Below are 26678 nucleotides of genomic sequence, written 5' to 3'. Positions count from 1 at the left end.
CCTCACACTTAAAACGGGTAAGTATATGTCAGGATGTATTTAAAGGAATGCTTTGTAAATCAACACACCCCAAAGCCATTTAGAAAGTTTTAAACAATTTTGCCCTAAATGCAATGAACACTTCCATATAAAACACTACTCTAGCTGGATTGGGTTTAACAGTTGACACCCAAATCTTATTATCTGTAAATGTTAGTCCATATAAATTCCACTAAAATTGACTGCAATTAACTCTTCAATCAGACTTAAAAACTACAAACAACCCCCCTTCCAAAAACAAAGTTCCGCATGTCAAAAATGAACAATTATAATCAATATCACATAGACCATTTAATAGAAGACAGAGTGTATCATTGTTCAACCATACAAGACGTTGTCTGTGTAAAAGTCAGTTAAGGGGGGCCATCACCTTCTTTTGCGTGCAGCATCTTTGTGCGCAATTGTCAGTTTGCCAAGTCACTCTCTTGACTGATAGAATAAAATATAGCCAGACTCCGAATTTTTTGATATATCAGAGGTCAGACCATAGAATTCTTCAATAGCTTGAGCATCTATTTTCTGCAAAATAAATAAAAATTTTTAATGTGCTGTTAGATAAAAGAAATACCAAATACAGCTTAAATGACTGTATAAACACAAAAGACAAATTCAATTATTTGTTTCAGGGTAGCAACTAGCAAATTCTGTTTGCAATTTAAGCGCTGAAAGGGTAATGTTCAGGGGCTAAGCCCTGCTGGTCTCACTCATGGAAGTCAACAGGAATGTTTGTCTTAGTGAACCTAACCAAATTAGGCTTTTTCCAAAAACAGAGAGACTCCTTGGAATGCGGTAGCGAACACCGTTAAAACACATAAATGTGACCATGTGACCCCAGCTTTCTGAAATTTCCAGAAACCCTCTTCAAGATATGCCCCATCCAATGTCCCAGTGCTTACTTTCCTCCATCAGATTTACTCCTGGGAAATCAGACTCAAGTTCTCCGTTTTGCCAAGGCGCCACAACGACATAAAGAGTTTGCTTAGGAATGAATTGCAGAATGCTTACACAGAATCTGTAATAGCTGTGGGCCAGATCTTGCTCTAATTTACATTCAGACAAACCCAGATCAACTACAGAATCTAGACTTTCTCATAACTTTGTAATTGTTCAAAAATTAAAATTCTACAGCAATGCTAGCTCTACCCAGTCCAACTTTGCCAAGTGATATTGCCAAGGACTGCAATGTTGTTCATGGATATTTCAGGTTTTAATAAATTAAATTGATTTTATTAGATACAGATCATTGCAAATTAAACCCTTGAAGTCTGGTTTTAAAAACATTTGATGTTGCTCTGAAATAAAACAACTCCCTCTGACATTCACAGAGTAAGAACTATAGGATTAATAACTTTGTTTGCAATCTCACTTCCTAACAGAGTTGAGCTAAATGTCACATTACAACCAAACTGTGGCTTTCAGACTAATAATCTATACCCAGATCTGGATCAGAATTTGAACCCCGAATAGAGAAGAACATAAACACAAAAGTGCTCATGACCTTCAGCATACTGACCTCTACAATGTCATCATCAAACAAGAGCCAAAATCCATGACTTTTCACAATAGTAATATAATGCCCCCGATTCGGTCCACTAGAAAACAAAACAAAAACACAAACACCCAAATATTAGAAGATACTATTGAGTCCATTTTGGTAAGTCACATTTCTATAAGCAAGCAGATTGAATTAACTATATGTTATGAAGAACATACCCCTGGTGGTAGACATTTGCTCCTTTCACTTTTTTACTGACTTCATCAATTGAAAGCGAAATGTGCTGTTTTCATCTGTGTCACAACCACTTGCAAATTAACCTATAGAACGTTTAACAATTTGCTTGTGGCAGGCATCAACTATTGCAAATATTTTAAAAACCATTATGAATTAAAATTAAGAGGGAAAATTGTTTGGCATCAACCGTGAATATTTCGTTACATACAGTCTTCGAGAAGTGGGAAAACAAGTTGTATTCCTAGAGCCCCAAGGATTTTTCTCTTTGTTTCATATTTGACAATAACCCATATGTGAGAATCTTTATTAAAGCTATCATTTTCATTGCCTTGACAGGAGACCAAGGTGATCTGTTGTAAGGCCAACATGCTAGCAGCATCTGGCCCTCACAGAGTCCTGGCTCCCAAGCTCTCTAAGCGGGCTGATGAGGGAGGAGACAGCTGTTAATTTAAGTCAATCTTGTGACTTTTGGAGGCCTGAGACATTATTTTTTTAAACAAGTACAGGTTTCCTATGAGGGAGGGTGCCTAAAAGGTTCAGGCCAAGACACAGGCAAGTTGGTGCAGCAGCAGGGTTTGTGTCCTCCCTCCCACCCTCCCCACATTTTGTCAGGCATGCCTCTGCCCTTGGTAAACATCTGGCAATAGCTCAAGACATTCATGAGAGCATCTTACCTGCCACAGTGAACAACAACAGCTACCAAGTCATACATCCGATCTAAGTTGACAGCATCACCAGATGTGTTGAAGAGACGTAACTCCAGAGGAAATACTACACGATAAGACAGCTTAGTATACCTGTGCAATTGCTCCATATACTTGAATCTCTTGAGGTGTAAGGCAAGAATCATTGGCAGTTTTTTCACTCTCATCCTGTGAAACCATTAGAATGCGTATGATAAAGACCTGATCAGTTCAAAGCCATTCCGTCTTCCCTTAATGAGTAAACGTTTGCACTATAAAAGGGCTTTCTAAGTAACTGTAGTCAACTAGAAGTAGCTTCTAGACTAACACATGTAATAGCTTTGAATCTGTCTGTAGGTTCTCTGGCCCACACAAAGAATGTTGTCGGATGTAAGGCTTCTAGGTATCTAAACACAATAAATATCAAGGAGGATGTCTGTCAGAGCCCAGGAGGGACATGGTGAAATAGCCTGCTCTTCGCTTACCTTTTCTGTGCCTCTTGTTTACTGCAGCAAGTCTCACAGTAGTATTTCTGTTCACTACATAATGTCTCTGTGTTACTGAAGTCTCTGTAAATAAATACAATTAACAGTTCTTAAAGGATCTGAACACTTTTGCCCCACTTAGGCTGGTGAACTGGAACCCTAAAAAGACACGCAGGATGAAATCCTCTCTCCACTGAGTTCAATTTTCTAAAAAAATCTAAAGCAACTGTATTGGGGTTTGCAAACAGACTTAAGGTACCTGACTGCTATGATAGCCCTCTATTAGGAGCTGAGGCCCTCCATACAATACAGATGGAGGGTCAGATATCTCAAAATGGGACTTATATCCTGGTCTCGTACATGTCAAAGTGCTGCCTAAAGTTGAGTTTAGTCGCTCAGTCCATCCAGTCCCTTTTTAAATTATTTGCAGAATGGAACAGCTTCAAGTGCACTTCTGTCATACCCAAATAGCTCACATTTTATGGTGTTCTTCTGTAAGATAGGTTTGAATCCTCTTACACAGAAGAAATAAATTTAACTCAGTTTTCTGCATCCTCTAACTTTCTTGAACTGTCATCCAGAAGTTATTTACTATACCTTCTTGTTGTCTAAAAAGGAAAGTGTTAGCTAGAATAAATATCTTGTAAATTCTGATTGAGTAAATACACTTGGAAATGTTTCTGGATTGAGCTTTTGAAGTGAGAGGCAAAGGAAGGCTGGTTTGATAGTGTCTCTCAGTTCAGAGAAAAGATTTGTCAGAAGTCACAGTGCTGTATGCTTTGGAGCGGAATGTTAGGTACCTAAAAAACTTAACTGTAAAAAAAATGACAGCAATTTTTTGTCACCTTTTGTCACATTGCAGCTGAGCAGGTGTTTTGAGAACTGTAAATGCAGACATAAGCACCTATCTTCCACTTTAAGCACACAGGTTTTCTTGTGACTTTGGGCCTTAAATTGATATATCTGAAGTACAGAACTGTCCTGTTGATTGCACCTACATTGTAGCTAATAGACTTTTGAACTCCAGACAAATTCAGATCCATTCAGACCCAATAAACTCCATTCTACCACTGCACTTCACATGTATAGAGGCTGAAGCTGCACTGTCTACAAGTTCAGCCTGCTCTTACAGTAGGCAGCACCAGGATCGTCTTACAAGGCAAAGGGAGGATTCTGGATGATTATTTCTTCCTGGCACCATCACCACGGAGGTAGAAGGGAGAGCTGAAGAGTATATATATAGAGAGAGATTGCCAGGGCATAGGTATTAGAAGTCCTTTATATAACTTCAGAAAAGGGGAGAATTTTCCATTTCCAAATTTTAAGTTAAGTTTGACAGAGAATGACAGAGAGGCACTTCGTATGACTGAATAGTACTTATATTAACTGAGAATGCTTTTACTAGTTTTTTTCTTTATATGGTCTTAAACAATTTGATCAGAAAGAACTGAAATTTAGGACATTTCTTAAAAGATAAGTTGCAACAACACTTTGATCATAAGTATAATCTTTTATCTAAAAGATAAATAAAGCATGATCACTGGAAAGGATTGGCTTCAGTTGTAAACATTCATCTTGAATATCTGATGTCACATTTCAATTTAAAGACAAAATTAACCGAATTCAGCCAATTCCCCTGAAAAACACGGTAATGTTTCAGGGAATCATAAGTGAAGAGATGAAACTTTAGAAAAGATTTTAGAGACGGGTTATGTGTGTGGTGAACATAATGCTGCAAGATTCAGTAGAATGTACTTGTGTAAGTTTTAGGTCTTCTGTTAAGGAGTGAGTCTGATGTTTATTTTCGAAGCCTAAAGTCTCAATTAAAAAAAAAAAAACCCAACAAATTTGTGGAATTTATTAGTTTCCTTCCTACTTCCCAGCGAAGCAAAGGAAATAATATATTTCTACCATAAACACATACAGATGGTAGAAATTTGATAGATATCTGTTTGTTCTATGCCAAGCATCCCACGAAAGTAAGTTAAACTATGCAAGTTTCTGAGTTCCTTTTAAAACATTAATTATTCTGAAATCAATAATATTTAACATTTTAGATGATAAGTTGACTGCTATGGGAATTACATCTGTGAAAGCCAGAGAAATATGCAAACACTTGATAAGCTGAGGGATATTCCCTTACATGTCCTTTAGCATTTGTTCTTTTGTTCCTTTGTCTTCTACTTTCACCTGAGAGGCTGATACCCACTTCTACCAAAGCAGGTGAGGCACAGCCATGGAATTTAGAGGCACTACTAATTCACTCATTCAGCACACATTAATTCCCTTTCCTGTAACAGGAACAAAACTAGTGGCATATTTATAAGCAATAACCCTTTCCTTGGGAGAAGCGAGAGATGCAGGCGAGAATTAGTTGCCCTTTACAACTGCAACTTCAGTAGCTGTTTCATCAATTGAGAATTTTCAGCGTGGCACTTCTAATAGGTGTTAAACAGTTAAAAAGGACATATCATTGACTGGAGTTCACGCAAAATCTGCATGTACAAGAACTACAGGCTTGAGGAACTTTTCTCTATAGCTGGAGAGCTAGTTTCAAGACAATTCTGTCTTTCCTGTTCCATTAACAGGCCAATCTACATTCTGTTTATGTGGAATTTTAACAGGACAAAGGAATTTTTTAAATACACCTGCTCAAGAGATACTTATTTATCATTGACCTAGTGTGCTTCCACAGTCTGTCTCTCTACAGCCTCTATGCTACAGTGTGAAAGCTGCTTTCAGTTTTTTATACATATAAATAACATGAATTTTCTGTTTTAAGAGATGAGAGAATTCTTAGCAGAATAAAAAAGCACAAGCGAACTACTTGAAAGTCAGGATGAAATGGACTGGTAAACTTTGCAACTCCTTGTGGAAATGAAAATAATGGATATGTACTATATCTTTTATTAGACTTCTATTGCTTCAGACCCAACTGTCTACCCTGTGGAGTTAAGACTATGCCAAAGGCTTGTGTTCTTTGGACCTCTCATGCACATGAGGACTTTCTCAATCTGAAAAGCTACAGAAATAACTAAAAAGAACATTCATCTGTAGTGGCAAAGAAATTAATTCTATTTAAATGTTATCTTGCACAGTTTTTCTTTGATTTACCTCTTTGATGCAGTGTCACTTAAAGCTGTAAAGACACAGCAAAAAAAAGGAAACAACAAAGTTTCCAAAAAGAGTAATAACTTGGCCATTCCTATCAACAGAAACCACAAAAGCACCCACACTTTGTTTAATAATGCATAATACCATAGAGCAATGACAGGAAATCCATACTCTAGCTGAATGTATGTTTTCTAAACAGAGGTAGACATGCTGCTAGTGTAAAAGACAATCAGAATAGATGATAGGTAATGACTCTCTTCCCATATAATCTTTCAATAGCAACCTGTACCTGACACCTCAAGAAAAGAAAAAATGGGATTTTGCTTCCCTTTATTTCCAAAAGGAACAACAGGTGGACTTCAAAATGCAAGGCAGATACTATACTGGGATATACAAACAAAATTTTGGGCATCCGTTCTTCTCAGGACTGTGTAGTGCTCTGCTGGAATACTGTGCTTAATTTTAGGCAACTGCACTTCAAGAAAGACTGAGTTCAAGAGAGAGGTTCAATTGAAGAGAAGGCAGAAGAAGAGTAATGAATATCAGAAGAGATCTAGAGAAGATAGCCTGTAAAGGAAAGGCTGAATGACCTTAGGCCATTTATCTTAAAAAGAAAGTGATTACATTCTTCCTGTGTGTAAAAGGCTGCTGCTAAGAGGAAGGGGAGCAACCCCTGGTTTATGTCCAGAGTACACAGGGCAAGTAGAAATGGGCTTCAGCTGAAACGAGGAAGATTCACATTACACAGCGGGAAAAACTTGTTAGTGGTAAGAACAGGAAGGACTGGGATAGGCAATCGAGCTACTACTGCTGAAAGATCTTTTGCAACAGCTTGGGCAAGGACCTTGTCTGAGGTGGAGATAGGGCTAACCTCTTGGGGCCCCTTTCAACTCCACCATTCACCTCTTAGTTGCAGCACTGCAGATAAGGTACAGCCACTGGCTGTTCAGTAGTAGAAAGGTTATTGGCACTTTTAGCGAAGTACCCTGTGCATTTGCGTAAAACTGCCTTTCCAAACAAAATGATTCAAGGAAGCTTAACAACTAAGAAATCCAATAAAAAAATGGAGAAATTTGAAGGATAGATGGTACCTTATGTACAGCAGCAGTTTCTAACAAGTTCATCAGACTAAGCTGTAAGGAAAAGTCAGTGCTCAGTCTCCAGTAATTATGTATCATAGAACCAAGTCACATCTCAGGTTAGAAAGGACCTCAGAAGATGCACACTTCAGCCTCCTTGCATGTCAGTGTGATTACAAATTGACTTTGAACACCATAGGAAAAGGTAAGTAATGCTGACAAAACCAAGTTCAAAGTAGTGGCTACAGTGAAGAACTTAAAAGTTTGCAAACACAAGCCTGCAGTACCGATACTGATTCAATTATCGGTAACCACGAACAGAGACCACGGCGGGGGAAAAAAAGAAAATAATGCATTCCTTTCCAAATGTGCTCTTCAGCTTGCTCACCTTTTAAAATTAGGCTAGTTACTGCAGCGTGGACCACTTGAGGGCTAAGGACTGCTACAGTATCCTATAGGAGACCAAGCAGAATTTGAGCTAGCACTTTAAAATGCAACAGAAGTTACTTACTACAGTTGTGGTATCCACAGAGAAATCACTGCTTTCTGACTCATGAAATGGTTAGTACCCCATATGCTTTCTCTTTCTGTAACTCTCAGCTTGGGGTGAGCTGCCAGGCAATACTTCCTAGGCATTCCACAATAGCTGTTAAATGCCATTTCAAATTTGGTAGCAATTTTGGAGCTTGAAAGAGTAATTTGACCAACTGATAATCATTACCTTAGAGCAGCAACATATTGTCTTAAATCTAGGTATTGGTTTATTGTGTCAGTGCCAAAACTCCAGATATTTTAAATCTCTAAGAATAATCATCCACGCAAGTCTGAAAATGATTTTGATCGCTGAAGTACTTGTTTAATAGTGTACTAGGAGCAGAACTGAAACTTAGAATAAAAGATTTCTCCATGTAATTTTAGGATGAGTCACAAAATAAGAAACTTATATGGCAGAAAAGTAGACTTTTGAAATCTTTTGCCCTCTAGGGACTGCAGCACTCATTCTGCAAAGCACACACTTAACTTTTAAAATGCACATAAGTCCTAATCAACAAAGCACTTGAGTAGAAGCTTAAAGATAAGCACACTTAAATCCCTTTGAAGCCAATTACTATTCTGCAGCAATTCTTCCAGATGACAAGGCAATCAATTATTTTACCCAAGAGATGATTTTTTTCTCTTTCAAACACATACGTTGAAAGAGAAAGTGCGTAAAACAAAATACATTAATGTATGTTTTGTCATTAGAGGAAACATCCAGTTACAGTCTTTTCTCTCTGCTTAGAAAAAAAGCTCAAAACCCAGTGTTATTCTACTTCTCTTTTCTGTACCTACTAGACTTAGAAAATTTATCAAAGTTGGACAGAACTGTCTGCCAAAGAGATGCATTCATTTACCTTAAACAGTGTGTAATTGATGTGTTCTGCTCCACATCAACAGAAAGGTCAAGAAAATCTTCATCTTTGCTACTAACCTGTTGCAAAAAATATACATGTAAAACAGAGACTTAGTAAAACACCATATAGCTAAATGCTGTTTACATCTATGTGCAAATGCTAAAGATAGAGCATTTCCTGCAGAAAAAAATTAGGCGAAAATATTTCATTTCAATGCTTTTAAATTTTTTTCTAGTTTGGTGTGACTATATTTATTAGTAATTCTACCAAACCAGCTTTCATATAATTTAACATCTGTCTGTTCCACTTATCCAAGCCCACCAACCATGGGCCAGTGACCGCAGTCTACTGTTCATTAAAGGGAGACTGGTGCATTACGTATGTTCCCTTGTTATGCAACACAGCCTAGTTTTTTATTTTGCTGGAATTTTATTTAACCTTTATATAATATATTACACTATATAAACACAGTTTATGCTCTACATAATTATTTCCACTGTTGAGGATGCAATGAAGGTATTTTGCAAATTAGCATCTGTCAAGAAATATCATATTTGACAATGTTATGTCTTCTCTCCAGTGAGCATTCAAAAGGCTGGCTTTATATTTCTGGTTGACACAGCTGGATTTCCCCATTGAATGTTGTTCCTGGTCAATAATTTTGATTAAAAATTTAGAAGATTAAAGGTAAAAATGGCAAAGTGATAACATTTTGCAAAAACATTTCATTATTGTCAATTTTTTTAGACTGAACAAGAGGAGAAAAATTCTAATAAAGAACTTTTATTTAAAAAAGTAACCTCAAACATTTTCAGAATGACAGACTTTGATTTTTGCTTTGAAAATGGTTTTTCACTTAGAGTGTTTAAACTTGAAGATGAAGTAACGTAGAAAAAAAATTATCCAAACGGATAATTGTAACACTTCAACTGAGTTAAAAAGACTGCAGAACTACTTACTGCACATTAATTTAGTCATATTCATAACATCCAATTCTGTTTATAAACTACTGCAAGGACACTCCGTATTTTGCCTCCTATGACTGCATTTCCTTAGAAAAACTAAATCAGATGATAGGATAGTGAAGTTCAAATCAAGAACTTCAGTGAGGGGTTGAATCCATGGCTCTGACGCAAGTCCCTTGTACTCAGATTTCTGTAATTCCACGGATGTGAAAGTTACGTACTACTTTCAGCACATCTTTGCATTACATCAAGGATCCTATAAACATGGTGAATGCAGCCCATATCAGTCCTGAATCCAGAGAAACACCTTTAGCAGGATGAATGTTGACATTATCAAAGACATACAGAGGCCTAATGCGCACTGAATTAAAATGAACAGCAGCTCTTCAAATAAAAATCCTCCCTGAGACATGATTCGACCCACAGAGGACAGGAAACCACAAAACTGGCAGCAATCAACTGCAGTATAAACATACAGCTAGAATTATAAAGACAGAGCAACAAAGCTTCAGAGAACATTGTGTCTCTAAGGCTGGAACTAGAGTTCTGTCAGACACAATGCATATCAAGAAAGAGGTTAAATACTTGGAAAAGACTTTGGCAAGTGTAGTGTTTCATCTGAATACCACAAAGAAGCTAGGAATTTTGTTATTGATTTCAGCACATCAAATATTTACTGAAAGGGGACGATGAGCTAGTTGGAGCTAGAACAATATAGGCCAAAACTAAAGGTAGCTGGAAAACCAGATTCAAACGGAGCTCTTTGTAAGTGAGAATAAGAACTGCTGGAATCTGAACGATTCTTCATGCACTACATATGAATATTTTAGCAAAGGAGTATCTTTTAATCTATTCTGCTATTTCCCAAATATTTCAAGATACAATAATACAAGAAAAACAAACTGGAAATTTATCCTGAGTAGTAGACAGTATTTCTGCATTCACAGGAAGCTATAGACAGCCTTCCTTAGCACTATTTTTTCCATAAAGATCGGTCACTTTGAATTACTAAGTAAACACTGGTTATTAATTTAGAATTAGGCCACAACTGTTTAAAGAAGCTTGTCAGTTAAAAAATAAATCTACCCTTTCACTTATTTTAACTTGCTGTCAAGTTACTTGGGTTTTCATAATTGAATAGATTAAAACTAATTTTCAATATCTCTCTCATGTTTTCACTCATTCAAGCTTGTTCCAAACTTGGTCCAACTTCTTTTTTCATGTTGACTATCACTGTAACTCTTTTTTCCCTGATCTCTGACCCAAATCCCTGGAGAAATCATATTTTCTTGGAGTACAGAGACACACTTTATGATTAGAAACATCAGAATGCGTTCTTTTACACATCTGGTAGGACCCAGATAGGGTTTATCTCACCTAACTTCAGCTGTTTAAAATGAGTATTTAACCTCAGCTTGCTATCTGAAGACACGTTCTCTGGGCACCTTCTCCCCTCCTAATGCAGGTAATCTAAAGTTGCATTTTCTTTAGAGGAAGTCTTTGGTAGCAGTACTGGTCTGAGTTCAAAACACACTATACTTAGGCCAGATCAGTTTGCCGGCCCAGTTCACAGCATTGCTGCACCAACAATTGCAGCAGTTCAGTCATATCATGGAGCCAGGCAAGCTGTACAGAGCAGAATACCTGATACTCCTAAAAACTTTTTGTTTCATGAAACAGTCTAGAGACAGATGGAGAGCTTCCTGCAAGAGCTCCTTTGCAATTTCCATCATCTACAGAATGAGCTGAGAAAACTAGTTCATCCTTGACACCTACCTTTTACAAAGCAAAGATTAGGTGAGGTTAATTCCAACCTTTCTGGAAAGTCAGTGTCACTGTTCTCCCCAAAACACTTTTTTTGCCTGCCTGTGTTACTCTTTCACTTAGCAACCTCACAGAGAGAAACACTTTTTCAAAAATTATTTCTTTGTCCTTTAAGTAGGAGCATGTGATTGAAAAACACAGAAATCAATAGAAGACTTGCAATCGGGTTTCCTAACTAAAATTAATTTTTACTCATACTTCAAACATAGAGACTTCAAACTGACAGCACCCTCTAGAAAACATTAGGGAGATAAAAGAAAACATAAGGTTTGTTAACAGCAAACCCTCTGTATGCCAGTCACATTCTTAGGATTGAATTAACAAAAATTAATCTTAACATTTCTCTTATTGATGGAATAATTATGTGAATATCTTCTCCCAAAGTCACAGTAATAAGGAAGGGTATTGATTAACTAGCAAGGATTTTAACTGTAGAGATATGTATTAGGACAGCAAGACTTGGCATAAGTTAGCCAAGTAATGCTTACAAAAATAAGTTTTTAGAAAAGAATATACTCACTTCAAGAAGTAAAGTCTACAGGAATATCCACAATTCTCAGATGTCTGAAAAGATTCATATATTTTTATATATAAAATGTATCTATCTATTAATGGGCAACAACAACAACAACAACAACAATCTGTCTCAATGCTTACGGTTTCACAGTTCAAACATCTAGTTTCGTTAGTCAGTGTTCCCTGAAAAATCTCATGCACCCAGGTGAGTTCTTGTTTATTGTTCTCTTCAGCTTCATTCATGTTGCCATTTTTCAGTTTCCCATTTTGCTTTTCCTGTTTCTTCTCCTCCTGCAAAATGTCTGCGATGGTGTTGAGCAGGTAATTTAAAAACTCATGTGCATCCTGCTGCATGTAGTTGTCAAAGAGATCTGTGAAGAAGAGAGTCAAGATTTCTAAAGCTGAGTATATCCTTTCCTTCAAAAAAGCAAACTAAATTAATTTTTTATTTCCAAATACACGTACTTGCACTTGCTCACAAAGTATTTAGAATCATGCCAAAGAGCACGTCACGCTGGCTTCACTGAAGCTACTTTGGGGAAAAGCTTCATCTCACTGAACTTTAGCTGTCTGAAAGATTATGCTTTTCTTTGGAGTTGTTTGTGTAGGCTCCTGCTACAGTCAACGAAGAAAGCAAAAGGGTGATGCAGCCTAAATTAATTCCTTAGACTAGATGCCTAACTTTAGGCATCACTGACTCCCACCCGTATATTCCAAGTCCCTCAGACACTTAGGAACGTTGCAGTTTGGACAGTAAGACTCATGGCTGGGAAGACTGAAGACATTAGATGCTGATATATACTAGTGTACTGTGTCTGGCTGTGCTTTCTACGTGTGACTAGAATGGTGTTGATAACGCACCAGTCTTCTGGTTATTGCTGAGCAGGGCTCACACGGCATCAGGGTTGTCTGTCCAACACCTCTCCCCTGCCAAAGGCTGGTAGGCTAGGGGTAGGCAAGAGGCTGGGAGGGGACACAGCTGGGATAGCTGACACAAACTGACCAAAGGGATATTCCATGCCATGTGACCTCATGTCCAGCAATAAAAGCTAAGAGAAAGGAGGAGGGAAGGAGCACGCATTATTAAGACGTTTGTCTTCCGAAGCAACTCCCCCTACTGAGGCCCTGCTTCCCAGGGAGTAACTGGAAATAACCTGCTGATGGGAGGTAGAGAATAAATTTCATTTGGTTCTGCTTTGCTTCTGCATGTGGCCTTTGCTTTTTTTTATTAAACTGCCTTCATCTCAACGCACAAGTTTTTTTCATCTTATTTTCTCTCCATGCCCTGCTGAAGAGGGGAGTGAGAGACAGCCTTGGTGGGCACCTGGCAGCCAGACAAGGTTAACCCACCACAAACAGTAATAATACCATCATCTCACAAGGTTCATTTTTCACACACAAGTCTGATGAGCAGAGACTTGTTCTTGTCAATAAGAAATGTTTGCAGGAGGAGGGGAGAATATCTCAGAGGTGATTTAGTACAGACTTCTCCATTGAAGTCTTAACATGCTCACCACAGTGAAGAAAAAAGAATCTGTATTCCCAAGAAATGTGTATTTTTATACCCCTGCTCCTGAAAAAGCTCACATGGATTTCCTCAGAAAATATTGCACAGATCCTTCAGCTTTGCAGTGTCTAGCCTGGGCACATAAGAAGGTTAATACACACTGAGTCTGCCCTTAATTTAAAAAAGCTGAAAACATAAGATCCAGTCCCTAAAAGTGATCCCCAACAGTGTGGGGGCATTTATCACCAGATGACTCAGAGCTAAAGCTAACTTTGTCACACTTTCAAATGCTTGCTCTGGAATGAACAGTCTGCCCATTCATATGCTGTCACCAGGAAGCAATTTCTTCCAGGTGTTTGACTCGTATTTTGCCTCTTCATTCAAAGCTCCCCTGTTCCTAAGCATACCACCCACATTGGTATGAATCCAGACCAAAATGGAGCTGTGTTGCAGGCTCCTTTATTTCAAGATGTTCCTCATACCCCTTAGACAGAACTGCTTTAAGATTAGGCATATGCTGTTGCCAACCTAATGCTCAAAAAGGGCTTAATGCTTCACAAAGTAAGATTGTGCCCACTACTTCTAAGAACAAGAGCAGCAGCTGACGTGTTGTCCACTGAACACCCCCGCACACATACAGTTACCTGTCCTCCAGGGTGTTTTGGACTAGTGATGCCTGTAGCACTCCTAAGTCACATAGTTTCTATACTGCCAACTGCCCTCAATGTTTCTCTCTGCCATACTCCACAAAAAAGTGATTAAAAAATTACAGAGAGAGTCACCCTATTCCCAGCCCTAGCTCACTGTACAGTGTGGTCTGTCCCACCATGCTGTGAAAACATCATTAATTCATGCACCCTCTGGGAACTTATGAAACCTGGTACGGTTATTTCAAGCATAATATCATGTACACAGATAGTAAAATATTAATGTCTAACCCCCAAAAAGTATTAAAAGCAATTTACAAATCTAACCTGAACATCTGATTAATATGACCACATTGCCCAATATTTATTTATACTTTTCCTGATCAATGTATAAATGTCTAAGAGGATTCCAGTTTTACACTTACCGTTCTCTTTTCGTAACCTTGATATGAACTTCTTTGGTGGAATAACTCCAACTTTCTTCTTCTGAGTAGCAATACTGTGGAAAAGATCTGCCAGGCAAGTCAAGAGATTTTCCTTCTTTTTCTGTTGGGCCTTGTATGATAATACATTTTCCCGAAACGGCCGGCAAAAATACAATGCCTGCAGCACGGAGTTACAGTAGCAGGTGTTCCCAAACTGCCATGTAAAATTAAAAACAATATTAATCCTTGTGCATTGCAATAAAACTAGTTGCTTCATTCAGCTTCTGCCTTCTGTGCCCCTGTCACGTACCAGACATTTTGCCACACAGCTGCTGTAGGAATATAATTCCACATCCACCCCTGATACTTCACAGAAAAAACCTATAGTGTTCTAAATTAAGCAGGATACAAAGTAAAAGTTTCCACTTGCAAGATATGTATTTACTGTAGTGGATCTCATAAAGCTTTTTTCCATATATTAACATACTCTTCCTGGGCTCTATCTTACTGCTCAGTAGCAGAATGACTACGTTTTTAATGGAAAGAATTACTCTATCTGTTTTATTTATATGGGAATAAACAAGTCATTGAACACCCTTCTCACTCATTCTCTCCTTAGTCAGATAAAAAGAGCTCCTCCTAAGAGAGTCCCCAATGCAGACTGCTCTAGCTAAGCTTGTACGTACTTCCATCACTTTCTCCCTCACATTTCATAGCTAAAACAGACTTTTAACGTTATTGTGTAAGTTCTAATCCCTGGAAACATTCACAGAACAGTAAACTGTTTTCTCTGGGGGCACGTGAAACTATCCTCAAACATTTGATACAGTTTTGCAACCCACTTTGCCTAAAAGTGGAACGTGAGAAACACTTTTTCAAAAAAGAAAACCCTACCTTCGAGCAGGATTGGGGGAGGGAAAAAAAAAAAAAAAAAAAAAAAAAGAAGAAGAAACCAAACTTCAAGTAACATCAAAGCCATAGTTCTTTATATGGTTTGCCTACTGAAAACGGTACTTACATTGACCAATCCAAAGTAGTGTTCATTGATTGGAAACTGCTCTGGGCCAATGTCTTTTTCCAGAGCAGAGGCATTGGTGCCCTATAGAAAGGAGGGAAGAAATTATTTAGAATATTAAGATTCTAAAACAAAGTTATGGACAGCATCAACCTCATGTTTTCCTTTCAGCCACAATTATCCAAGCTAACACTGTCTTACTAATGGGCAAGCATGACAGTCACATGAGCCAATAAAAATATTTGTAGTTTTAGGTAGTGGAGCTGGCCTGACCTGGACACTCTAGTAATGGCTGATTAGAAGTTAACAGGTCACAACAACAGTGGTTCTCCCCACACTCACCTCCCCCTTATTTTTACTGTGTACGTTAAGAGCTGGATCACATTACCCTCTTGCCTCATAAAGATACTTGTTGATCTTAAGCAAAACCCTTAAAGTTATCTTGGATAAACCACTTCTAGTTGTAAGGCACGTTTTTTAAGCGTCATGAAACTCCTTTGAATCCCTTCTAATTCATCACCAGCCTTTAACAATACTTGGGCTCTATACTGGCACCCAAGTATGGCACTGTTCTAGTAACAACATCACAAGCATTAAAGGCAAGTGTAATATATCTGCCATTCTGTCCTATCTAACATCAAGGGGTGCATAAGCCCAAGTACAGTTACATCTCTTAGTCACTGCCTCAGCGTGGCAAGTTATGTTCAGCTCTATCTTCACTCCAACAGCAAAGTTGCTATCACTACTACTGGTCTGTGAAGTACAACCACTAATTTTGTACGCTACCTGTAGGTTTGCTATATTAAAAAGCTCATTTTTAAACAAGCTTAGATTAACAAGCAACCAAGCAAGCTAGATTGCTGCCAAATCAAATGTCATTACTCCTACCCACTCTATAAGCATACAGGTTGCTGTAGGACCTCACAAAAGACACTGTATCTGGATAAGTATTCCCTACATACATTTATTTAAGACCTATTAATTAGTCAATTTTTAAGCTGCATAATTGCTTTACCAACATCATACCTTTATTTCCTTACTGAGTATGCTCTGCGGTGTGAAGCATTAATATATTATGCCTTCAAATTTCCATCACACAAGAACAGCACAGTTGGTTGACTTTCATGTAAAATGCCCCTGTGAACATGCCAACACACAGAACATCTGAAAATTTCTGAAATTTCCTGTGTTCCTGAGGTTTGTTCAGCAAACCATTTGCTCAGAGACTTCATCAGCTAAAATTTTCAAAGTTACTGGTAACCAAATTCAATAATTCTGGTATCCCCCATCTTCTCCCCAAAGCCTGGTTTGTGTTTCTTTACTGCACCTACCATCACCATTGCTTGCTATATTAGTTTAGTATTTCATGTCAACTCATCAAAAGAAGACTATTTTAGTCAACAAAATCAGTGGTGTGAAACAGTACAGGTGCTCTTCGAAAATTTGCAAGACTTGAAAGTAAAACAGTTCCTTCAAGTTTGCAGCTTCCGGAAAAGCTCCAAAGATTTTGTATTTCACATGCCCTTATCAGATCTCTTTCCAGTCTCTCCCTTTCTCTCGCATGCACATAGCTCCTTGCTCAAACCAAGCATATGTGATTTCCCAGACATTCCCTTAGAGACTGAAGTACTGAAGTACTTCATCTGCACAAGGCTCCATGTAAAGCTTAAGGGATACATTGTATGTCCTCACCAGCCTCTGCTAAGCCTCAGTGAGAAACTTGGAAAAAGGAATGATCTATACAAAATAATTATTTGCTACCTTTCAACGGAGATGACAGCGTGATAATTATGGAAGTTCTGTTTGAAGACTAGTTTCTTTGCTTGGAAAGTCAACCTTGCCAAAGATGCACAGATTCAGCAAAAGGGAGGATATTGATAGACGTTTGTCTGTCTGATATTAACGGTGAAGCAAACAGCTGCTGTTACCCTCAAAACCTTGTCTGACAAGTGAAAAACATGACTACAGAAGATAATGCAGCTTCTGAAGAAAATCATCTTCATATTAATACTCATTGTACAGCATTCAGATCAAAGCCAAGGTTTTCTTCAATTACACTTTTAGCACTCAAATCAAGTTCCCTAACATCAGAATTAAATGGGTGTTTTTCCCATTTTGCAGGAAGCATTTTCCTCACTGAGAAAAAATTCTCCCTCTAGAATTCATGGAAAATAGTATCTCTAAAAAGTAACCTCCTACTCTTTCATGAACTACAGGTTAGTGTATGCTGCTAGACAAATAGAATGCAAGTGCTCTGCTAACTAGTTGCTCCTACATTACTCATTTGCCTTTCCTTCAGGGCCAGGGTTTCTTACTTCAGAAGGTGCAAGACGGTTTGACAAATCCTTTCTAGCATTTAAATTGTCTTGTAAATATTGTGAAAAAGAGCAAGAATCAGAATTTACCAAACAAAATGATCACTGAAAACCGAACAAATCCATGATGTGCACTAACTGATCTTCATATGAGAACCACATTCCATGGAAATTCCCAAAGTGCTGTTGAAACAACATACGCTTAGTAACAGCTCGTCATTGAGCTTTACCTCGCCAAAACCAGGCCTTGGCCGTTGCAAATGCCAAATGAAGCACTGTGTGCCAGTTTCACAATAAAACAGAGAGGCTAAATTCAGTCTTTAGATAAGATGACGTAACTCTCATGGACTTCATTAGGAGTTGTGCCTTCTTATATCAAGGGCAATTTCAGTTTGGTTTATTTTAAGGTCTCCAAAAAGATATTGTTAAATTAATAGAAAAAGAAGTGTAGGCAAACAGGCAAGAAGCACAGAAACCTAATACTTCAAAGAAGGATATATTTCTTACATGGAGTCTGTAGACAGACTATTTAGTAAACTCAAACCATGCTATGTTGCATACATATTACATATTTTGCATAGGAAGTCTCCTCAAGAAGCAGTTGACATGATTGCAGAAGAAATGACTGGAAATCTTTCTAATCAAAGTATACCAGAAACTGTACACCCAAGCCAGGTTTAAACTGGAAAAATAGGTTGTTAGAGATGTGTTAAAGATGATTCAAAACTCAGTTTAAATCAACCATATCAAATATAGAAAACAGGTTAGCCTATAGACGTTAATCTACATCAAAAATCAACCATGACTATTTCACATTGTTTTAAGCATGGTTATGCTTGTTCCCACTCCCAGCAAGTAATTTTGGTCACTTCTGCAGTGAAAACCTGCTCAAACATTTGAATGCAATCCATTCTCTATAGTTTTATAAATGGTCCTGAGCTTCAGCTGAATCTACTGTAGTTTCATAAAAACCAGCAAGAGTGTCAGTGCGGCCACAGAGCCTGAAATGAGGAGAGACGACATAAGTCAATGAACTGGGACCTGGGACTGTTAAATAAGTTCATATCAGGGTACAGAGACAATAAAGGAGAGTGGCTCCTTCTTAAAAGAATACACTAAGGAAGGAAACTCAGCAAAGTGACTGTGGTGGCCAGACCTTATGAGAATGAGAACTAGGTCAATGTGGAAACTGCTACTATGTATTCTGTGGTGTTGGTGAACCTTGATTTCTCTGAAGTTTTACCACTTAATACAACAATCAGTATTCAGCCCTTATAAAATGGCAAAGACATACAGTTGGAGACATAGCCAAGCATGGATCAATTCAGCCTAAGTCAAGATTTCTACCACAGCATCGCTCCAAAAACATTCTGGCCATATGACCTATATTTTTTCCTCTTGTTATTTTGCTCTAGGCCTTCCAATAGGTAAGTTTGACAGTTTTCCTTTCAGCTGAAATTTCTGATAATGTTGCTAAGAGTTTGATTTATGCTTTACATCACACGAAACAGGTTAAGTAAAAAGCCTTCCTGTTCCTTCGCGCTTTAGCATGCAAACAAAATAATAGTGTAGGGAGGGCGGGGGAAGACATCAGATTAGATCATTAAATCAGATGTAGCAAAATAAGCTAAATACAATTATTCTACAGAGGATGAGAAATGGAATAGAGCCAATATGAAAGATGCTGCAAACAGAAAACAGCGAATCAGACTAGACTTTCTACTGTGGTAAAGATATAAAAGATGGCACTAACTTTCTAGAAATAAGCAAGTGCTTAATTTAAAGAAAAAGAATGCAGTAAACAAATTAGGCCATTTCATATGGAAAACCTGTTAAATAGCTATTGCCAAATAAACAGAAACACAGTATATACAACCATCAAATAATAAAATACAAAATAAGAAATAACAAGAAATATCTTGTTCACAAGAAAATCTAAAAAATATAAGAAAAAACACATAAAAAAATAATCGTGAAAACAGAAATTTTAACAATATATAAAGTGCAAGAGATCAATGAAGGAAGATGGCTAGTCCATGACGAAGGGCTTCAAAGCATATACAGCTGTGAACTAGATTTTTTTTTCTTAGCATTCAGGAAAAGTGAGAGCAATGTGCTAGAAATAGAGTTGTTTCCTGAAGGGAGAAACCGAAGACTTAAGACAAACTAAGGGTGACGTCTGGGCTGGTAGAAGAGAAATTAGAATAAAAATAGAAACGGCTTCTGGGGTAGGCAGCCTGAGTTTCAGAATTTTGGAAGGCACAGCATACGGGAGGGAAGGGAAAAAGAAGATAAAGAAGGATGTGGAAGGCCTCCTGGCCAACAAATGGCAGTGACGGATAACTCAAAAGAGAGGAAGCAACTATAAATAAAATCCAAACTTAGCAATACAAAGAAAACAAGAGTAAGAGAAGAGCAAGCAATATCATACCATCCAGTATATATGCAACTGCTTTCAAGTGACACATCACCTGTCCTCGGTGTTAGACTTCGACTATCCTCCGTGACAACCTCAACTTTCAGAGAGGTATGGTGAGTAATCGGAATAGCTGAACCAGTCTCCTTCCAAAGTCATAGATACTAAATGTCAAGACGATTGAATTTAACCAGATTAGGTTTTTTTTTTTTTCTTTCTGCAAAGAAATGTTTTATTGTTCCTCCAGCAGAGCTATTTCAGGTCTTTATTGCCACAAGATAAATGAGGAAAGAGAGGATGCTATTAAAAACATAGGGGATCATAGTAAACAGGAACAGGATATCGACTGATTGAAAAACCACTGTGCACTCATGTTTTTGAACGAAAGTTGATTTAAGACAATGTATCTAAATAAATTATTTTTGTGTATTTTTTCCAAAGAGTTTTCTGGTCAATAAGGCAAATTATAAGAGCCTGAAAGGAGATGTCTAACTTGTATTTTGCTGGATGCACTAAACTATCTTTAATCACAGACCTAAGTATTACATACTCCATAAACAACTTCAGCTCTTTACTGTGTGGTTACCAAGAAACGGATAAAAATTGAGAGGCCTGAAATCCTGAACCACTTAAAATCTTGGACAAAGTGTTTAAGGCGCTCAGTCTTATACAGCTTAAATATTCATTTTTTTCTAAAGCACAAAGCAACCAAGTACTGGAAGGGAGGTTCTAGTGAAGTGTTACAAGTTCAGTATCTAAATCCATAAATACTTTTTTAAAATATTGACCTTTAAAGTTTCCATGATTAGACAACCGTTACCAAACTGCAACTCAGTATTCTCTCATGAGTCTGTCTCCATTCCCAGCTTAATTGTTCTTGGATTAGTGGCACTCAGGCTTTTGCTGGAACAAGTAGCAAAAACAATTTTTTTTTTGGCCAGTTTCCTTCTTCAGAACACGTAACCTCAAGATGGCCTCACAAGTGAAAAAGAGACTGAGGTTTTGCTTACAGACTATAATTTCTTCAATAACATTTTTGTCTGGGTCACCCAGACTGCATACGTGGTGCCTCAGAGCATTCTAAAGGCAAGGCACCTTCTAGACTTCATCACAGCTGCACCAGCTGAAGTATTCTTTGATAACCTGGAGACAGAAGAAAGAATATCTTCATTAAATCTCAATATAACATGAGTTATGAGGGCTGCAGTTATGTTGCAGGACAGGTTTAGAATTCACAATTATTTTTGAGAGTCAATTTTTGACAATTTTTTTTTTTAGAGGAATGCTCTAAAAAGTGTAGAAATTCAGCTGAGACAAGTGCAAGATTCTGCACATGAAGAAAAGAATCACCTGTACATGTGCAGAATGGGAAACAGCTGAGCAAGGTAGTAGTGCTTAAAAAAAAAAAGAGGAAAAAAGTCTAGAGACCATAGTGTAGTATAAGATGAATAAGCATCAGCTAAAAACACCAACACCAACAAATAATTAAATTCTTACAGACACAGGTCTACAAAGTTCTTAAAGTAACTTTCCTGTTTAACTTGTCACTGTAAGACTTCAGACAGGACCTTAAGTCCAGGTTTAAATGCTGGGTTTCAAGAAAGATGACGATAACTGGACAGAAATTAAAAACTCAACTCTAGAGAAAAATTACCTGTAAAAAGAGGTTGAACAGGGTTGTGTTGCATAAGACAGAAAAGGCTGAGGCAAGGCATGACAATATTTTCAAGTATGTATTTTGTTACAAAAAGGAACTAGTCTGTTTTCAATCTCAAGGTTGGACACGATGAGAAGTACTGAGCTCAAATTACAGTAACGTAGATTCAGGTAAGACATCATGAAACATTCTAGTCATAAAGACACTGAAGCATGGGGATAGACTGCCTAGAGAGATAATATAGTCACCATCACTGGAAATCTTCAATTTTGACAGACATATCAAAACACAGGTTTATCAAATAGAATTCCAGTGGACAGTTGGAGACTTTGTTGTCCTAGGACAGTAGGCACAACTATTATACTGTGGTATTAAGAGCACGTAACACAAATAACTGTATATAAGTGTATGTACCAAACAGCCAGACAAGGACAGTTTCTTGAAGTTAAAGGAAGATCCTCAGAAGAGACTTGGCTGACTGCTTCTCTGACTGATCATTATTTATACTCCACAGACTGTGGCTCTTCAAATCCTTCAGAACCTCATCTCCTGTGAGGCACTTGCCCACAACACACAGTTAATCAGGGACCAGAGTCTGCTTTTAATCCCATCTCTTCCACAATCACTCAGCCTTGCTGAGCTGTAATTAAGAGGTTCCTTTATTAAGGTATGTAGCATAACCACTGGTTTGCTCTTAATTTGGCATCTTGAAGCCAAAGACTATATCCATCTGAAAGAAACCACACATTGTATTCATGAGCTGTCCTGTTGTGCTTATCTTCTAAACAACTAACAAGTACATGATAACCCTAGCCATAAAAAAGGTATTCATGCAATACAAGCCTCAGTCATTAGTTATACATTGGAAAAGATGTATTCGAATGTTTCTCACATTGCATATCCTCCTCTATCCAATAAAAAAAAATATCTTTTGTGGACTTCCGTTTACCTTTTGATGGAACGCACACTTTCTCCTTGTTAGTCCAATACCCATTTGTCAGCCATACTTTCAAGTTTCTCTGTATTTTTACACGTTATACTGAAGCTGTGCACTCTTGAGACTACGCTTCTAAAATCACAGTTTGAACTGCCTGTAACTAATTTTTCCAGATGTAAAAATGTATTTTCCTTTATCAATCTCATTCTGCCTTAATCTCTGTTTATGAGAAGTTGTAAAAGACATGAAGAAATATACACTGCAGGTTGTCCAACTGAATAAATCCAGTTGAAAGTCACAGTGATCAATTCTGTAATCCAATAATACTCTTATTGTACAGAGCAGAATGTGACTATTTTTACAGCATTATAATTGTAATTTTTTTGATATTAAGCATCTTCCAAATCCATATTTGTAGTCTGAGTCCTCCTTCTGTCAGTGCCCTATATTCAAACAAATCCTGCAATAAGTCTCTAAAATCATGACATTAAAAAACAAACAAACAAATGAAAAATCCAACAGTTACTCTTATTTGCTTCCTGAATGTAGAGGCACACAGGTTTTTATGTTTTTCTCTACAAAGAGTTTCTAGGATGGTTAGAAACTTTTTTTTTTTTAATGAAAGCTGAAATTCACAGATATTCACATAAACCCTAGTGAACTGTGTGAATATTTTCCTGAAGAAAAACACCAATTGTTATGAAACTCAGAGAGACTATAAGCAGAACAGGCAACATGAAAGCCCAACTAATAAAAACCAAAATTAATTTGAGGAAGTACAACTTTTTTTCCAAAGGATTTCTTTACAACAACCACCAGGAGCAACTGTGAGTATCTCAGATGATTACCTTGCAACAGAAGCGATCCGAAAGTGTTCAGAATGTCCCATTTATTAAATCGACAGAGTACTCTGAAGTGCAGATCAGATTATTTGAAATACTATTATAAAATTATGAAAAGGGGGGCTAATATCTATTCCCAGCAGAATCTAAAGGGTATTTAGGATGAATATGGTCCACAGAGCTTGTAGCCATCTCTGTAAAAATATATGTCAATACATTCTGAAATGGTTAGATGTCCTTCACTGCACATAACTGGAGTATCCCCTAGGCCACAGCTGCAGCACGAGCTTAACTCAGAACTCAAGGCTGTACCAAAAGCTCATCCTCAGAGAAACATACTGCAGAGGATTCCAGTAAGCAACAATTTTAAAATGCCAGCATGCCTATCTACCTTTGAATCAGCTTTTTGTACTTGAGTCATCAGGTTATGGCACAGAAACAACACCAAAGAGGATTACAGCATCCTAGCGGCTAAAAGCACATCCCTAGTTTGTGTCTACAGAGGTTACATGGCACTGGTATTCCCTCAAACAGGGTTTCTTCAGAGTATCTTAAGCTTCTTCACATCTACCGTAACTGTCCTACATAAAAGCTGACGAACTGCCTATTGTAGACCTCCTTCTGTGGCAAACCTGGTGCGCAGACAGAGTGGGTGAACTTTCCCAGTGTCTGAAAGGTAGGTAAGAGGAGCATCTTGGGGACTAGACCTCCCTTTTCAGTGAGGGTGGCCACTGTGCCCACATAAAGAGTCCCACTGGTTCCTTCAGGCACAGTTGCCTTCATTCCCTCTGCCCCAGCAGAACAAGTTGTAGCTCTTTGGTCTCATTAACCAAATCAGTGAACAATAACTAGTGCTATTGTTATTGTAACTAGGGGAGCAAAACTGGTAAAAGACAACAGAGGAATTTTGTTTAATTCTAGAAGTTGTGCAATTAAATAGTTACTACAAATAAATGAGCCAAGTGGAAAGTTTGTACCTAATGTTTTTTCTTCTGGTTAGTTCCTGCGTCTGCCTCAGCGTGTGAGAAGTTTATAAAGAACTAGATGTCTTTTGCAAGCAAGTTAAATACTGTCCCTGGCTTCCTTGCTTCAGTCCACTTGTTCTGATCCTTTGTGGAAAAGACTGAGTCTCTACCATCTTCAGGGGGCCAAAATTGCAACCTGAGATACAAGACCTCAGGCAGCCAATTAAATAGCAAACGTACATCCTGAAATGCTGACTAGCCAGGTTCCCTTGACCTTAATTCATTCAGCTAAATTTCATTCACTTTTCCCCTTCAGGACATCAAAGTCCTTGCACAAACACAAACAAACTTCGTCAAGAAAGGACTACCATTGAAAATATAATCTATGTTGCATTCAGAGAAGGTCAAGTATTTCAGGATCTATTCCTCCTTCTGTCTCTCTCCCACTATCCACCCTCTCCACCCCTCAAAGAAAATCAACCCAGCATCATCCTTTTTTTTTTTTTTTTGCAAAAGCAAAAAAAAAACCAACTGTGAATATTCTCAGGTGGAATGGGAGTGGAAAATGATAAAGAAGAACAGAACTTTTTTTTTCATTACTGTGTTCGATCAGGTTAAAAAACTTAGAAACATACTATTATGCCGCATTATACATCAAAATATATTTTATTACCTAAGAATTATGCAGCTATTTCTTAGTCCACAATTTCTAAGTAGTTCAGTTCTTCAAGCACTATGCTATAGTGCAGGAACAAGGTCTGGGAATTAACACCTTTGGTAGATTTCTACAGATGCCCTAAATCAAACTAGCACTGCAAATATTCAGGTTTTATACAGGTAAGAGGTTTTCTTATATATCTCTAACCTTCCAAAGTCCCATTCTTATGGAGGGTTGGCATAGCTCCTCCTACAGACCACTGAGTTCAAGTCCACCATTTCATCTAAGTGGACACATTTTTGGAGGAGCCATAATGCAGTGTTGCAAATACTTCCAAAAATTTACAGTTCTTTTACAGCCCCAAATTCCTGTAGTTTTCTGAAAATCTCAGCTTTTTTTCCTAAAAGAACTTCCAGTTCCTGTGGGTTATCCAGAAAAGACTAAATGTGGCCAGCACAATGCAACATCTCTAAAAGCTAAGTACACAGCCCCAAGGAATATGTAGCTTTAAAACATTATCGTTAAACCAACTTCACCTTCACTAGTGTTACAGCACTAGTACCATGAGCTAGAATTGCCTTGAACTATGAGCCCTTGTATGCCTCTTCTGCCTGAGGCTCTAATCCTTCAGTCTCTCCATTTCTCAGATGCTACTTTTGCAGGATATACTGGCGGCGACAGCCGAGCAGCACACCACCATTAGAACAACCTCATCAGTTTTGCTGCGAATCTGTTTAGTCTTTGGGAGAAGCATACTGTAACAAGTGCATCTGTCTGAAGCACATGAAAGAAAGCATGGAGTTCCTACTACTTTATGCCAGTGTTAAAACCTTACAGCCACCTAAGAGTATCCAGCTCCCCTTCATGCAGTGCTATCTTGTGTGGTCTGCAGGGCATCACACCATTCATCAGCAATAAAAACCGGAGCCTGCCTCAGAAGGAAAGTAAGTGTGTCCAGGTTTTCACCTGAGTCCTGTATAGTTTCCTAAACCTTTCTTTGCAGTATCCCTGGCCCACTGGCCCACAGGACCGGAAAATTTTAAGAACAATGAAAAGTTTAAAAAGCTACTTACTGTAGCTTTTTAAATAAGAAAGGTGAGCATTCAGATTATTTTACACCAAATCTGGATTTTGTATTAAGTTTTTTTAACCACAAATCCAACCCTCCCTCTCTGCATTTCAGAGCAGGTGTTTCACAGGGAGGAATGAGGCTTAAGTCAGAACTATGCATAGGATGCCCTGGGCATCTGGTTGGAAACAAAAGAGCAAGCCCACTTAAGTGGAAGCATGGACACTGGAAGAGGAGCAGGCTCTCCCTCCCCTAGACCAGTGCTGTTGACCTGGCAGGAGCCAGGCCTCTGGGGCCATGCCTGTTGCCTTACCCTAGAGATAGGCTCCATTCTCCAGGGCAGATGAATGGTATGTGTGGCATCACCAGCACAAAGCATGCTGGGGCGCCACAT

The 26678-nt window shown here is 38.1% G+C and overlaps 1 protein-coding gene across 1 annotated transcript; it reads right to left on the bottom strand.

The window, feature by feature from the left end:
- Positions 1-456: 456 nt before the first annotated feature.
- Positions 457-26678, bottom strand: USP46 (ubiquitin specific peptidase 46). Its single transcript, XM_086464193.1, has 9 exons — positions 26598-26678; positions 15429-15509; positions 14411-14624; positions 11973-12202; positions 8527-8603; positions 2940-3023; positions 2446-2643; positions 1553-1631; positions 457-558 (listed from the first exon to the last, which is right to left on the bottom strand). The coding sequence occupies exons 1-9, from the start codon at positions 26676-26678 to the stop codon at positions 457-459; spliced, it is 1146 nt and encodes a 381-aa protein (XP_086320319.1).

The sequence above is a fragment of the Leptosomus discolor genome, chromosome 4 (genome assembly GCF_034619465.1).
Source record: "Leptosomus discolor isolate bLepDis1 chromosome 4, bLepDis1.hap2, whole genome shotgun sequence".
Taxonomy (NCBI): Eukaryota; Metazoa; Chordata; class Aves; order Leptosomiformes; family Leptosomidae; genus Leptosomus; species Leptosomus discolor.
The sequence above is the reverse complement of the archived record's forward strand: the minus strand, read 5'-3'. Positions and strand labels throughout refer to the sequence as shown.

Coding starts and splice junctions, on each gene's coding strand:
- USP46 (XM_086464193.1), bottom strand. CDS start 26,678: ATGTGGCGCCCCAGCATGCTTTGTGCTGGTGATGCCACACATACCATT. Junction 15,510..26,597: donor GAATGGAGCCTATCTCTAGG/GTAAGGCAACAG, acceptor TCCTTTCTATAG/GGCACCAATGCCTCTGCTCT. Junction 559..1,552: donor TTGATGATGACATTGTAGAG/GTCAGTATGCTG, acceptor TTTATTTTGCAG/AAAATAGATGCTCAAGCTAT.